Source organism: Rhinolophus ferrumequinum, chromosome 24 (assembly GCF_004115265.2).
Source record: "Rhinolophus ferrumequinum isolate MPI-CBG mRhiFer1 chromosome 24, mRhiFer1_v1.p, whole genome shotgun sequence".
Lineage (NCBI taxonomy): Eukaryota > Metazoa > Chordata > Mammalia > Chiroptera > Rhinolophidae > Rhinolophus > Rhinolophus ferrumequinum.
Window position 1 is genome coordinate 13,485,032 of NC_046307.1, and position 15,796 is coordinate 13,500,827.

At 50.4% G+C, this 15,796-nt stretch overlaps 2 protein-coding genes across 6 annotated transcripts in view; both read left to right on the top strand.

Annotated features, from left to right (window-relative positions):
- Positions 1-6,814, top strand: part of KDM3B (lysine demethylase 3B) — a 52,609-nt gene extending 45,795 nt beyond the window's left edge. For 3 of the 4 annotated variants that reach the window (XM_033096068.1, XM_033096071.1, XM_033096070.1), the window contains 6 exons: positions 334-464; positions 1,093-1,212; positions 2,228-2,367; positions 2,646-2,822; positions 3,336-3,470; positions 5,392-6,791. In XM_033096068.1, the coding sequence (XP_032951959.1) occupies positions 334-464; positions 1,093-1,212; positions 2,228-2,367; positions 2,646-2,822; positions 3,336-3,470; positions 5,392-5,472 (784 nt within the window). In that variant the 3' untranslated portion in view covers positions 5,473-6,791. Of the gene's footprint in view, positions 1-333; positions 465-1,092; positions 1,213-2,227; positions 2,368-2,645; positions 2,823-3,335; positions 3,471-5,391 lie in introns of all 4 variants that reach the window. The other variant, XM_033096069.1, reaches the window with a different exon arrangement.
- A 1,369-nt stretch (positions 6,815-8,183) lies between these two features.
- On the top strand, positions 8,184-14,861 carry REEP2 (receptor accessory protein 2). 2 transcript variants are annotated; one of them, XM_033096843.1, is made up of 8 exons: positions 8,184-8,744; positions 10,578-10,650; positions 10,927-11,003; positions 12,373-12,493; positions 12,722-12,835; positions 13,187-13,334; positions 13,447-13,577; positions 13,664-14,861. In XM_033096843.1, exons 1-8 carry the CDS (start codon positions 8,713-8,715, stop codon positions 13,730-13,732), a joined length of 765 nt encoding a protein of 254 aa, XP_032952734.1. In that variant the 5' UTR covers positions 8,184-8,712; the 3' UTR covers positions 13,733-14,861. The 2 variants fall into 2 exon arrangements, with proteins under 2 accessions (XP_032952734.1, XP_032952736.1); XM_033096845.1 differs by having other exon boundaries at positions 8,560-8,744; positions 13,193-13,334.
- The last annotated feature ends 935 nt before the right edge of the window (positions 14,862-15,796 follow it).

A 15,796-nucleotide genomic window follows, 5' to 3' on the forward strand; every position in this document is an offset into this window, starting at 1 on the left:
CCATCCCTTGTGGGAGTTGAACCGGCAACCTTGTGGTTGAGAGGATGCACTCCAACCAACTGAGCCATCCGGGAGCTCATCGGCAGCTCAGCTCAAGGTGCCGTGTTCAATCTTAGTTGCAGGGGGCGGAGCCCACCATCCCTTGAGGGAGTTGAGGAATCGAACTGGCAACCTTGTGGTTGAGAGCCCACTGGCCCATGTGGGAATTGAACCAGCAGCCTTCGGCGTTAGGAGCACGGAGCTCTAACTGCCTGAGCCACCGGGCTGGCCCCCTGCCTCTTTGCTTTTTTGCTCCCAGTAACAAACTAAGTCATCTTTCCTATTTTTTTGTAGGTTTGAAGATCTGATGGAGAACCTTCCTCTACCAGAATATACCAAACGAGACGGCAGGCTCAATCTGGCCTCTAGGCTACCCAGCTACTTTGTAAGGCCCGATCTGGGCCCCAAGATGTACAATGCCTATGGTATGAGAGCGAGACCATGGTGCCCTTTTGAGGCGCTGTTGTTCCCATTTCACCTTGAGAGGTAGTGTACAGATGATAGAGGCCAGTGCAGGTGCTAGGGAAGTTCACAGGATCCAGGAGAGTTTTGAATGTGTTTGCTTTTGCCATACTGGTTTGCGTAATACCATATCAGCCCAGTCCATAAGCTTGTAAGTCTCCAGGAGTTAGAAAGTTTCCTCTCAAAGGAAACTTCCTCTCAAAGGAGATAGGATTCTTAGTTTTTAAGAGACGTCGTAAAATAACAATGAAGAAGTCTGGGTACCATGCTACCCAACCAGCTCTTTGTGAAGTCTCAGTAATGTTCTAAGTCACTGTGAAAGCCAGGCTTCATTTGAATGTCACTAATGCCCATATCTGTTTTGCTTTTGAAGAAGAGATCATTGAGGGGGACCGGGAGGGGAATGGTTTAGTGGCCAAAGCTAACGATAGTGTCAACCAAGCTAGAAGTCTTAAAACGGTAGAAATGAGAATAATTCCTTGATGAATAGACATACTTCATTCTCTCAATGTTACTCATTTCACTCGCAGAGTCTCTGTGGATTCTTCAGAATATCCCCTTTCACCTTGCATATCTTCCTTTTACCTTTAGGCTTGATAACAGCGGAAGATAGAAGGGTTGGCACAACAAATCTTCACTTGGATGTGTCTGATGCAGTTAATGTGATGGTGTATGTTGGGATCCCCATCGGGGAGGGTGCTCATGATGAAGGTACGATTTCTAGAACCCCCACTGCTTCAGGATGGCGAGGTTTGACCTCGGGAGTAGAATTGGGTGTTTTCCTCCTCAGTCAAGGCCAGTGGCTTTTGCTTAAATCTCAACCAGGTTTGATTTGTAGTAGGTGCCCAGTGAATGCTGCTAGACAAAGGGAGGGTCTAGCAGAGAAGAATGCTACTTGTGTATCTCTGACCATGTCATTCTCCTTCTGGAAGTGCTGCCTTTTTCCACTGAGTGTGTAGCATCACAAAGAGGGATGAAGAAGAAAGGGCAAACCAGCCTACATGGTCCATCAGCCAGATCAGCTGTCAGGTGTCAGATGATAAAGCCAGGTCACTTGCACAGAAATAAAGCATGAAAGTGATATTTTGCTGCATTTGTACTCCCTGCTATCTGAGTTTAAGATTAATATGTGTTAATTATGGAAGGTATAGAAAACATAGGCAGTTTTAAAGAAGAAAATAAGTAACTCAAAATCTCAAGGTTCAGGGATAATCAGTGTCATTACTTTGGTATATTCCCTGCCACACGTTTGCTTTTGATGCTACACACCTGCAGATCCTTCCGTTGTGTCACCTTTAAGGGATTATAACAGATAAGCATTAGAAGCTGGCCCTCTTAACTCGCCAGAGAAGCTTTACACTTTGTGGCCTTAACGCATAGACTCCTTAGAGTTCGGAGATGTCTTGAGAAAATATGTAGAGTCCATCTACTTGCAGCAGGAAATAACCTGCAGTTTGAACGTAAGATATGGCTCCACAGTTTGAACAAGAAATATGTTTTAAAGGAAAACCATACTTCCAAAAAAATGCTGAGCCTCTACTAAGTAAGGAAGATTACATGGTCACTTCTCCTGTGTATAGGAAACTTAGACCAATATGAGTTTCGTTTCTACCTTATATTACTACACAGAGATGAGAGTAGTGGAGATGAAACTTGTTTGAATTAGACATTTTGCTTCACTCAGAGGTACTAGTTACATTGAAAAGTGGCATTTTGTTCTTTTCAGAGGTACTCAAGACAATTGATGAGGGAGATGCTGATGAGGTGACAAAGCAGAGGATTCATGATGGGAAGGAGAAGCCTGGTGCTTTGTGGCACATCTATGCAGCCAAGGATGCAGAGAAGATTCGGGAGCTGCTCCGAAAGGTATGCCCCAGAGTGGGCTACCAGTGCACAGGTTAAGGGTCTGGGGGTGCTGAGACAACCTGCCTTGGGTTTCTCGTGTGGAGTCCCTTGGCATTAAAGACCTGTACCTTTTGTCAAAATGCCCCAAAGGTCTGAATCTACACCTAGAGGATGTTGAATAGAGTAAAGCAGAAGCTTTGGCCCCCTATGGACATTGCTGCAGCTTGTTAGATTTATGCTGTTAATAACTTTTATATATTCATTGATTTTTCTGTCTTTATGTTTGGTCATGGCTTCAGGTTGGAGAAGAGCAAGGCCAAGAGAATCCCCCTGATCATGACCCAATTCATGACCAAAGTTGGTACCTGGACCAGACCCTCCGTAAGCGACTCTATGAAGAGTATGGCGTGCAAGGCTGGGCCATTGTTCAGTTCCTGGGAGATGCCGTCTTCATACCTGCTGGAGCCCCACACCAGGTGGGTTCCATCTTGGGGCTGGGTTCCACGGTTCCATGGGCTTCCTTATTTCTGAGTTTCCTGCTAATCTGGCCATAGACACAAATGTCTGGATTAGACAGATTGCAGATTGCTCTTAAACTACTACTTATCTTTTGCTTTTTAATTTTCTTCTGTGTAATTTTAAATGCTTATTAAAAATTTTTTAGACAATGGAGACTATTAAAGAAAAAGTGGAAGTCCCAGCTCAGCTCCCTGTGTCATACCCCTTTTAAATCTCTTCATCCTGCCTTCTTCAGACATACTGTTAACAGTTTGGTGTATATTTTTCCAGATCCTTTTCTGTGCAAATACTAATGTTTTTATTTATAAATTTATCTTAGAGTTTTTCTGCATCTGTTATTTTTATAAAAATGGACTATTATAAGTATTTCTAAAGTTTAATTTTTTTTTTTTAACCTTGCATGGACATTTTCCATGTATTATTGAATCTCTAATGCCTGATATTTTCCCTCTGTCCTTTTCCCCTTCCAGGTGCACAATCTATACAGTTGCATAAAAGTAGCAGAAGACTTTGTTTCTCCAGAACACGTAAAGCACTGTTTCCGCCTAACACAGGAATTCAGACATCTCTCTAACACTCATACAAACCATGAGGATAAACTGCAGGTAAATAGCTCCTCTTTCACTTCCCCTCCATCTTCTCATCTCCCACTCAGCTACACACACAGGAGGCACTTTGAACTTGCAGAGCATTCTCTAGGAGGTATAACTGGGGAGAGATGATTAAGGGAACCTGTGTGCGGGTATGGAGTCCTCCCTCCAGGAAGTATTTAATCCAGGACTGATTTGGTTTTAGAGATTGCTCATCTTTTAACCTAATCATTCCCAGTGTGACAGTGCTCTGTGTCTCTGCCCCTGGGAGATACAATGTTTCTGTGTTAGTAACTCTGATTAGGCGGACTTCCCCAGTCAGGTGGGAAAAGCACTGTGGCAATTTGTTCTGAGTTTGTTTCCAAAAAGGGCCCATTTCTCTGAAGCTGCTTCTCACAACAGATTTCTGTGCAAACTCAATTCTTCAGAGCCCTGCTAAGGACTGCCATCTATGTCCCTAAAAATTGTATTCGCAAGGGTGAGGATTGTTTTCCTCTTGTAGATCTAAGCTAGACAAATTAGATTTTCCTCTGCTCCCAAATGGATTGGAACTTTCAGGGCAGAATTTCATTGTTAATACACTTGGGTGCTTTAGTAGCAGAAAAAGAAGAAAGAATAAGGAAGCACGGTTCCCCAAGCAGAACTTTAGCAATGTGAATATGCACTCTCCCAGCCTCTCACTTGTGGCCTGTTTTCCTCCATCATGCCTGTGACTCAGGTGTGTCTTCTTTGGTCAGTGACCAATGAGGTTGGAGATTTTCCTCGTTTACTGATAGATTCAATCACCTCCAACCCCTGAGTCTGATCTATTTTGCTGTTCCTTTTTCAAAATTACGGAGCATTTCAACCATAAACTTCTTATATAAAATGCAATCACATTGATAAATAAATAACAGTGATGTTGTAGATATAATGCAAATATTCAGGCATACATATTTCAGACCTTACCTCCATTAGGTCTCTTACTTCTAACAGGTCACCTCCAGCATTCCCGATCCTCTGTCACTGCTTTATTTTGTTCTGTATTACTTTTTCCCATCTAACATACTTTGTATTTTATCTGTTTGCTTCTATCCCTACTAGAATGTAAGCTATTTAAGCTCCATGAAAGCAGGTATTTTACTGTTTTATTCACTGAATTTCCCTAGCATATCAGACACATAGTAAGTAGGTACTCAGTAAATATGTGTTGAATTAATACAAAAAATTTAATGGAGAATAGCACCGGGGGGCTTGTGTGCCCATCACTCAGCTTAAGTAATAAAGCATCATATATGTACGTACACTGTACAACATAAACACACACAACTACATTGCTGAAGTCTCCATGTACCCTTCCCATTCCATCTCCCCACTTTCCTTCCCCAGAAATCACCATCTTGGTTTAAAACTGTCTTTAGCCTGTTCATTGTAAACTGTCTTTCGGCCGTTCACTTCAATAACTATTACTGTATCTTCCTACTTCACACATAATGCGTGTTCCTTTTAGTCAGTAATCCGACTTGCCCACTATGGTTTTAGTGAATTATTAGCTACAAGACCTTAGGCAGGGTTCTTAACCATGGAACCTTGGCTTCCTCAGTTTCTCTTCTATAAAATGGGGATAATAATAAAATCTACCTCACAAGATTATGATAAGGATTAAATGAAAGTCCATATACAGAGGTTAGCAGTAGTGCCCAGCACATAGTGAGCACACAGATGGTGGTGACTATGTAGCCTTTCAAACGTTTTCATCATTCTTTTTTGAATATGGACCTTACGTCCTACGTGAGTGGTAAATCACCTATGGGGTTGATTTGGGAAGCACGCAATCCTGGTTGGGGGATTTCCTCACTAACCGGTAGGCGTATTATAGTCAGTGTAGAACGTACATAGTCATTTGCAGAAGACAGCATGGGGCTGCCACGAACTGACTGCTGTTTGCTCTCTGCAGGTGAAGAACATCATTTATCATGCAGTGAAAGATGCTGTTGGCACCCTCAAGGCTCATGAATCCAAACTGGCAAGGTCTTAGGCATCAAGAAATTCCAGACTCCCCTGTGAAGCAGGTCTTTCACTCACACACATACAGGGAACGGCAGGGTTCTCTGCTGGAGCAGAGGCCCTTCACTCGGAGCCAGTGTGGTCAGTATTACAAACTCTCCAGCCACTCTCGTCTACGCTGCCTCAACACTGAAGGTTGACACAGGAAAGTCGCACTGTTCACACACACAGTTTCAGACTCCAAGCCGAGGGTGCCACATTCCCATCCTGTGGCCTTCTGGGACTCTGAATTGCCTGAACGTCGCGGGGCTTTCCTACATTCTTGTGATTTGAGATTCATGGAAACCCGGAATGTGGGCACACCTTTCTTTTCTTTTTCTCTTGTGCCTAGTGAAGTGGGAATGTGTTTGGAGGTAGAGGGAATTATATAACTGGTACAAGTAGGGGCTCATTGCTAAACATGCCTGGTGGAAGCCTGACAGTGTCTCTGCACGTGACCTCTGACACAGCCCATCCCAGGAGACGGGGTAAAGCCATTCCCCACACTCTCTCCCGTGAACACTGGAGTCTTGCAGGACCCAGGGAGAACCCACTGCTTTTCCCAGGAGGCTCCAGGATTAGGAAACGTGTGTATTTAGTGAAAAATAGGTTTGTAGTGAAATAGTTACTATTTCATGAAAGTAGATATTTTTAGAATTTTTGAAATACCACAGTTGTTTTCCTGGTTTATGAGGAAAGGCACATTACATTTAGTCTTCCTTTCGATAAAACTCTTTGAAGAAATATGATTTTTAGAAATCAACTGCCCATTATAGCACAAAATCAGCCAAAGCAGAATTTAAAAGAATTGGCTTTTTAGGATTCTTTTAGTTTCTCCCCCTCCCATCTCAGTCCTATCTTGAGGGAACAGCCACCTGAGAAAATAACTTTGTCATGTCTGAGCTGTGGTATTTTCCACACATACACACACTTCAGGAACCATTTCCACCTACTACCAGCGTTCCCTTGGGACTCCTCTTACAGTTCCAAATTCAAAGGAAAGTTGCATTTTCCTACATGAAGCTTTTTGTTTTTTGGGTTTTTTGTCCAGAAATATTTTCAGCAAAACTTTACAATTCAGTGGAGTTTTATTAAAAATTTATTTGAAAATAATGGAATTCATTGGCCCATGGGTACATTGGAAAATGTATCTATCTTCTTTCCAGCTGTACTGTAGTGCCCTGCAGGCTTGTTTATATGTTCACACTTACTTTTTTTTTTTTTAAATAAAAGTCATTTACTGTAGAATACTTTTAATTTCACTTTCTGTATTTTAATTTTGTTGAAGGGCTGATTGGGATTTCCATGTTCTTATTAAAAATCTAACAAATCTGTTTGGAGTGGATTAAATTTTTCCTGTGCCAGCTATTAAAATCAAGGCCAGGTGGAGGGCAGGGTTGGAGGTGGAAGATGGTTCATTTTCAGATCATTACATTGCTGCATCCCATTATTACCCTTTGCTTCTGAATTTGTGCCCAATTGGGAGAGGGAAGTGCCAAGTCATTGTGGTTTGTGAGGGCTTGGGGGTGAGGGTAAGGGATCACATGAGTTACAGGATGGGAGAGAGGTTTCCCATAGTTTCTGCTCAGTGAATGGAGTAGGAAAGGTGGGGTGCCTTCCTGGGGCAGTCTGGGGGGGAAAGGTCATGGAGGATGACCTGAGCAAGGCTTTGAGCCATCAGTGGTGGGGTTCCTCAAAGCAAGAGGCCTGGGCTGCTCACATAAATGTGGCTCTAGCTCCACCTGGGAGTTGGCGAGGGGAAGACCCAAATGGGATTTATTTTTGTTTACAAAGCAGCAATGAAATGGACAGATGATATTCCAATTAGAAAAGGCCTTTAGATGAGGAAGTTGTAAAGAATAGCAAGAGGGGTCATTAGAGGCTGTTTCTCTGGAGCCTGTTGGAAAACACCTTCCAAAGAGTTTGAGCCTGGAAACACAATTATCAGGGTGGACATAGATCATTGTATGGTTCAAACATACTGCGTTTGAATAGGACCATAACTGAAACGCAGAGCTCTGAGCATGTCCTTTCAGCCTAGATGGGCATGGTTGGTGCTGTGATCTCCAGGAGGATTACACCTCCACACAAAGGGGTGACAAATGCAAAAGCTTTGAAATGGGACAGGAGAGGAAAGCAATGAAGGGAAGGGAGTGGGGGTTGGAGGTTTGTTGGTTTGGTAAAAATCAGGAGGCCGGCTAGGCTAGCCTACATTCTGGATATAAATGTCTTCAGAATTAGGGCATCTACGGCTGCCAGTGCTTACTGATGGGGGTGGAACTGGAGTGCCTGGCTCCATCTCCAACCTAGACCCAGGCCTTTGAAGGTCTAACTCCTGTGCCCCAAGGTATCCACCTTGAGAGCATAGGGTTCCCTGCAAAGCTTAGGAACTGACAACCCTAAACAGGTCAGATGGGGAGGTTCTCACAACTGGGTGATTGCTGACGGTGGAGAAGGGATGAGGTGGACAGGCGCAGCTCTGCCTTTGACCTCAGGAATTCTTGGACGAGTGGGGGTGTCTTTACAGGACCTGTGATGGGGGAGGAAGGTTTGTGAGTCAGCAGTGGGGAGAAGTAGCCTGTTTAAAGTAGATGGGGTTCAGAGAACCATGACTTAGTGGTTTTGTGACACTCGGCAAATTGTTGAACCTCCATAAGCTTCCCGTTTCCTTATCTTCAAAATGAGGATAATTATAATTATAACCTCTGCCTTAGAGGATGGTCGTGAGGGTTCACTGAAACAATGCAGGGGAAGCCCTGAGCATAGGGCCTGGCACACAGTAAGCCCTCAAGTCATAGCTGTTCTTCCTCGTGGATGTTTAAGCCTTTCAGCCCAATGTGGGCAGGGCAGGAGAACGGCTGGGCTGTCAGGATGGAACCGTGAAGGCTTGGAAGCCAAGAAAAGTGAACGAGCGATTACCGGTAGAAGAAGGCCGGGCACTGAGGGTCAAAGGCGCGTGCCCGGCGACAGCAGGTGCGGGGGGCGCGCCGCCGCTGCCGCGGCCTCCCCTTTAAGAGCCGCCACCGCCCACGGCCCGCCGCTGCGGCAGGGACCTCCCCTTTAAACGGCGGCGGCTCAGTGCTCCGCGGCCCCCGCGGCGGCTGCTGCTGCGGCTGCTGCTGCTACTGCGGCTCCTGCTGCCGCCACCGCTCGACCTCCGGCAGCTGCATCCTCGGCCCGGGCTGGGTCCCCGGCCCGCGCCTCGCCTCGCCTCGCCTCGCCTCGCCTCGCCATGGTGTCTTGGATCATCTCTCGGCTGGTGGTGTGAGTGCGGCGGCGGGCGCGGCTGGGTGGGAGGAGGGTGGGGGTAGGGGTGGGAGTGAGGTGGTGCTGAAGCCCGGGATGGGCCACTCCGTGGCCTCAACAGCGCGGTGACCCAAAGGCATGTCATCCCTATTTGGGGTCCCCAGGGACATGGAGGTGTGGGACCCCGGACTGGAGGGGGAAATACTGAGGAGCATGGCAGGCCTGGCTTCCCACCCTTTTTAATTTCCCTGCTCCTTCGCCTTCCCTCATCCTAGGGGCTGAGCACTGCGCTTGATTTATGAGGGGAGGCGGGCATGTCCCTTCCCCCACCTACCAGATCGGAGCTGGAGGAGCTGCTCAGACCTGGGCCCTAATCTCCCTGGAGCATAAGGGCTAATGGAAGAGTGGGAGCAAGGCAGGGCCTTGTCATCCATAGCTTAGGGCCATAGCAGCAGCCTTGGTCTCCCCAAAGGGCTCAGTTCTCCCTCCCTCTTCCACTGACCATCAGGAGATGGGGAGGAGGGCATATGCTCTGAAGCCCCCCCAGGGACGATGTCTGAGCATCAGGAAGCAGAGATGCTTGGAGGACAAAGTGTGGGAGGTAATGGGGAGAGAATATGAGTGTGCTCGGGATTGTGAAAGTCACAGAGGGGAAGGCGTTAAGTGGCCTTCTATCCAGGCTGTCAGCCACATCTTGGAGCTATACCCCTGCCACCTCCCTCAGGCTCCAGGAGGGAACCCTGCTCCCACAACCCCAGACTTTGTCTGAGGATTCCACCCCCACCCCATCTGCACAGGCCAGTTCGGAAGTATCCTGCCTCTATGAGGTGGGTCCAGGAGGGAATAGGCAGTACCCCCACATTGTCAAGGGGCTGTCCACATGGGCCTCAGCCAACCCCTCCCCCAGCTCAGGACCCTGCCCCTCAGCCTCCACCATGGGGGCTGACACCCCAGAATCCCCTCCCTGCTGCCTTCTTCCCATTCATTGCTGTCATGTGCGTGTGTCCTGGCTTCCTCTAGACCTGCCGGAGTCTCCTCGCTTCCTCTCCTACATTCCACCCCAGAGGGCGTCCAGGGGGCTCATTTCATGTGGTCTTCAGAGTGGCTACTGCTCTTATCTCGATGTGCTCCCTGAGGGGCATTAGTCCTCTCGTCCCCTCACCTGCGACCTATATATAGATGGTCTCTGATGGAGTCACCATCAGGTCCACTCCAGCCAGGGTCTTGAGCTCACAGCCCTTCCCTGAGCCTGGCCCCAAGAGTGTTTTCTTGGGGGAATAATCCTCTTTGCCCTTCCCAGGGCCTCCTGCCCCTATGTCCTCTGCTCCCCAGGTCCCCAGGGCCACAGTGTTGCCTCTGACTGCCATATGGAGTGCCCTGCTAGGCAGTGTCAGGTTCCCTTGCAGACCTGGCCCTACCCAGACTGGCTCTGCGACAGGGAGGTAGATGGTGAGGGCAGAAGGGTGAGAATGGACATGGTGTCTGGAGAAGACACCTCTATGGCAGTAACTAGATCCCCACTCCCATATGTTTGTGCATAATCAAGGATCATGGCTGAAGGGACTATATTGGACCCGCTGGGTCTTTCTGTATCTCAGGGACTGGAGAAAAACTGATCAATACAGGGGAAAGGGCATCACCCTAGCTGGCTGGGACTTTCCATGCTTACATATTGCCTGAATCTTGACTGCTTTGACCTTTACCCCTGACCTGAGTTCATCAATCCAGCTGCTGTGGCACTCTGGAGTTCTGTCCCTGCTCCCTTTACCTATCCAGGGACTGATGCAGAGCTGGGAGGGACAGGCCACCGCTCTTGGCCAAGGGGCCCAGTAACCATGCCTGCCTCCCTAGGCTCATCTTTGGCACCCTGTATCCAGCCTATTCTTCCTACAAGGCCGTGAAGACAAAAAACGTGAAGGAATATGTGAGTGTATGACCCTTCATCTCGCACCCAACCCACATGGCAGAGATAGGGGAACGACAGTGGGTCACATTATATGGGGGGTAACTTTGGACCAATGCTATTGGCACTAACGAGACCCTGGTTCACAGCAAGTTCCTGTACGTGCCTTCCCCCTGCCCTGGTATGACCCTCAGGCAAAGTTGAGGTCCTGAGTGTCCCTTCCCCACAGTACCTCCCGCACAGTTGACGGGCAGAGATCCTCCAGGCCCCAGCCGACGCTGCCCTCTGTACCCTCAGGTAAAGTGGATGATGTATTGGATCGTCTTTGCCTTCTTCACCACAGCTGAGACGCTCACGGATATCGTGCTCTCCTGGTGAGGTCCAGCACGCCCTCCCTGCATCTCGGGCTCCAGGGCCTCTGACTTTCTCCACCCAGCCAGCCAAACAGAAGATTGAGACCCAGGGTGGAGAGCACAGTTCCATGGGTTTCTGGATTTCCACCCCCCTCCCCGCCACGCCCACCCCATCCAGGCCTTGTTTGATCAGCAGAATAAGAACAAACATGACCCCCACATTTCTTTCTGGTGGCAGCCAAAGCACCACAATAGAATTCAGTTTCTGCCAGACCTTGGGCACGTCACAGCTCTCTAGGCTCATTTTCCCTATTTGTAAATGATTCAGTCCTAAGCACATTGGATGCGTGTATTTCAAAGACATTTTCCAGGCACAACTAGATTATGTGTGAATACTTTGAAGACGGAATGCTTTCAGCATCTGTATATTCACAGTAGGAGCTCAGAAATGTTTATTGAATGGACAGATGCCTCTTGGAAGAGAGAACTAACATAGCACAGTCCATTGGAAGTCAAGAAAAGAGCCTTACAGAGAGGTAGAAGACAAAAGATTGTTGCATTTGTAGATTACAGTAAGTCCTCACTTAACGTCGTTGGTAGGTTCTGCAACCGACTTACAACAAAACCAGTTTTACCACAAGCTAATTGATAACAAATAAGAGTTAAGTTCTTATGGCATCTCATCGATGTTATAACAAAACGACGTTATTCGAGGACCTGCTGTACAAGGATCTATGTCCTTTGAGAAAAATAGTTTTAGCAGAGCAAGGTAATTGGGTTAAAAATTGAGGGCAGTGAGTGTAGCTGCCTCTTGACTAACAAGCAAAGGAGAGAGCTTTGTTGGTGTTTTTGTGAGGATGTAGGAGACCTGCCTGCAGGAGTTTGTGGCCTGAGAGAGGGAACCATGGGGAATGGAGAATTCTGAAAAGAATGGAGGATTCTTAAAAGCAAGGTCATGTCATGGCACTGAGGGATGGAATCCAGAGCACAGCTGGAGAAGCCCCCATCTTCTTCATGGGAGGAAGGGCAGGAGGAGAAGGGGGTGAGGATGCAGGAGTAGATCTAGAAGGTTAGGGGTCTCGCCTTGGAGTTGACCCCAGGACAGAGGAGTGGGCGGGGGTGTCTTCTGTCAGTTGAGAGGGCCGAGACTGAGAGAAAAGGGCAAGGGAGCCACTGCTGAGGGGAATTCCCGGTGGGCTCCCTTCTCACCTTCCTGCTTGGGATCTCAGCCAAGCCTCCCAGTACCCTTAAGATTAGAAATGACCGGTCTCCTGAGCCACAAGGGGACCCCAGTGCACTGAGGGGTGGGGGCCGGCCAAGGTCGTGCAGGGGATCAGGACACCTGACTCTCTGCCCCGGCACATGCCCCATGCCTCTGTCCCCTCAACAGGTTCCCCTTCTACTTTGAGCTCAAGATCGCCTTTGTGATATGGCTGCTGTCCCCTTATACCAAGGGCTCCAGCGTACTCTACCGCAAGTTCGTGCACCCGACATTGTCCAACAAGGAGAAGGTTCGCCCCCACTCTGCTTCCCAGCCGGCCGCAGGCCAAGGCCGCCCAGTGCCTGCAGCCACGCACAGGCCTGGCCCTCCCTGTGGGTGCCCAGAGCCTGAAGTGAGCTGGCAGGGCCTGGCCTTCTGCAGCAGGCAGTGCCTTTGTCCAGGTGTGAACGAGGGCAGGGCAGGGCCTGGCCAGTAGGGCCCACCCCCACTTCTTCCTCCTCCCCCTTCGACCTCTCAGGAGATTGACGAGTACATCACACAGGCCCGAGACAAGAGCTATGAGACCATGATGAGGGTGGGCAAGAGAGGCCTGAACCTGGCCGCCAATGCTGCGGTCACAGCTGCTGCCAAGGTGAGACGGGGGCAGACCCACGCTCCTGGGGCCCCCCTTGTTCATCTCATGCTCCTGGTCAGACCCTTTGCAACTACCCTGTCCTCAGGCCATGAAGGTTTGGGGCTTGTGCAGCTCAGGGTTCCAATCCTGGCTCTACCCCACTCCAGCTAAGTGACTTCTACTCTCCAAGCCAGTTTCCTCATCTGTCCAAAGGGAAAGTATGGCCCCTGCCTGTCAGTGCTCCACAGGACTGGGAGAGGACAGTGTGGGGAAGGCACTGAGCCCAGTGGTGGCCCAGTGCCCCATGGTGACCTCTCTCTCCACCCCGCCCCTTCCTCCGGTCCTCCCGGTGCGTGGTGGTGACCCTAGGGCCAGGGGGTGCTGTCAGAGAAGCTCCGAAGCTTCAGCATGCAGGACCTGACCCTCATCCGGGATGAGGACACACTGCCGTTGCAGGGGCCTGATGGCCGCCTCCGACCCAACCCCGGCAGCCTCCTGGACACCGCTGAGGACTTAGGTACAGGCAGGGCCTGCCGTTGCTCGGGGGGGCGGGGGGAGGTACCAGGGCTCGGATGCGGCCAGGTGGGAGCAACATCCAGACCCCAGTTCTCCTTTGTCCCCACAACCAGGAGATGACCCTGCCCTGAGTTTACGGTCTAGCGCACACCAGGCAGATCCCCGGACAGAGATTTCTGAGGAGGATGTGGGAGACAAGGCCCCCAAGAGGGTCAAGTCCATCAAAAAAGTGCCCAAAGCTGAGGTGAGAGCCCAGCCAGAGTTTGGGGGGAGGCGGACGGGGTTGTGACTCCCGGCTGAGCACTCTGTCTTTCTCCCTCCTTCCCACAGCCACTGGCTTCCAAGACGCTGAAGACCCGGCCCAAGAAGAAGACCTCTGGCGGGGGCGACTCGGCTTGAGGTCCCAATGCCCACAGGCTACAGAGCCCCTGCTCACACTGTGTGCCCACGTGTCTCGGGCCCCAGGCCCCTCAGATGGCTGTTTCTCTGGAAGGGCTTGGAAAAGAGGAGGGAGCCATGCTGGGGGGTGTGAGGGTAGAGGTTGGACCAGGAGCTGAGGACTGAGCCACCCAATGAAGTGGGGGCCCCTCAGAGCCTGAACCGCCATTCCAGCCCTCCCCGCTCCAACCCTGCCCGCCCACCCAGTGCCTTGCTGAAAACCATGGCCATCTGCTTCTCTGGGGTCATAACATGCCCCTACTGCTCTCCCTGGTCAGGGGTGGGAGGCAGTCACAGCCCTGATGGACCAGAGATGGGCCTGAAGGCACCTGGGGGTGGGGGTGTGTGGGGAAGGCCTCAGGGAACCTGGGCAGGGGCTCCAGGCCACAGCTGTGAATGGAGCAAAGGGGCTTAGTGTGTGCGTAAGTAACCAGGATGGCCAGGCCAGAGCTGTCGCTGGGGGCACTGGGTACGGCTGTGTGCTATGTGTCCCCACTAAAAAGAGGTAGAGTTCCAGGGATGTGAGTTTTGAGTGTGTGTGTGTGTGTCTTTCTGGGTCTAAGGCTGAGGGATATGGGACAAATGACTTTCCCTCCAGCAACAGCCACCCCCCACCCCGAGCCCCACAGTCAGCTGTCCCTTTTCTCCCCCCCAGCCCTCCTTCCTGGTCTCTGAGGCTCAGAGGACCCCAGCCCATGAGAGAAAATGGGGCTCCAAGGGGGGGTCCTCTCCCCTCCTCCTCTGCCCCCAATTCTTTTCTGCCTCCTCTCCTTCCTGCCCTGCCCCTAGACTGGAAGGTCTATAGAGGCGCCTGCGGAGCCAGTTCCTGTCCTCCCCACCTTGGGCCCGTCCTCCTTTCCCCCAGTCCTCTCCCTGTGCTAAGCGGAGTGGGGGCATGTGAGCAGACCCCGCTCAGAGCCCAGCCTTTGCCCCACACCCTGCCCCAGCTTCTGCCTGTGACTTCAGTCAGGGCCAGGAGGAATGTGGGAAGAAGAAAAAACAGTGGGGGAGCCAAGGGGCTCCCGATTTTGTGGAAAGTGGATGCTCATTGGGCCTTTGGCACTGGATGAGCCAATAAACCAAACTCTGGCACCTCATTTACTTTGGCCTCTGTGCTTTGTTCTTATCCCACCCAGTCCACAGGTGGAAGGGACCTGAAGTGTGAAGCAGGGCCCAACTGTGGGAGGAAGGAGGGAAATGGTCAAACTGAATGCAGGGAGCTCTGATTTCCAAGATAAAAGATAGGCTTGAGTGGGTTCAGCATGGCAAAATGGTTGTGGGGTTTGAGATAGAGCCAGGGGACAAGGAGGGCTAGGAGCCTCAACCCTCGTCCTTCAGAATCCTGCCCTGAGACCCCCTTCCCTGAATAGGCTTTCTGGTACACATAGAAAGTGCCAGGTGTAAGTTCTGGGGACAAAGACCCCAGTGAGGCTTCCAGGGGAGAGGCTGGGAGGCTGGGCAGGGCTGGAGGGTTGGATGGCCATAGTGCCTAGAAAGGCAAAAAAGAGATGGAGGGGGACTGTGAGCCAGAGACTCTGAAAGGAGGAGGCAAGTGGTGTGAAGGGAAAGGTAGAGATGGGGAACCAGCCCCCTGGTTCCTGTCTGACCTTGGGAACAGACAAAGAGGACAGGTACCCAAGTACTAGGGCCAAAGAGGTAGCCCGTGTGGCCCCAGAAAAGAGAGGTCGAGCCCTGAGCTGCAGGACATGGGTTCTGAGCCCTTGGGAGGGACAGCCAAGGCCATAGGGGCCAAGGGGCACAAATATCTAGAATGAGACCCTGGAAGGCAGAACTCAGGAGAAGGGAAAGGATAGCAGGGAAGTAGAAGCAGCATCTGAAGATGAAAGAGTGGAGAGGGAGGCAAGTAGGAAGGAGGGAGAAGGGAGCAGAGAAAGAGCAGCTCAGCCTTGTGGAAGGAAAATGGAGGAAGCAGAGCATGGGCTGTGGTGGGGGTGGTGGGGGTGGCAACCTAGCCCCAGGCTCTGGCCCCAAGGTCAGCAAATGCCCCTACACCAGGTCTTCCTC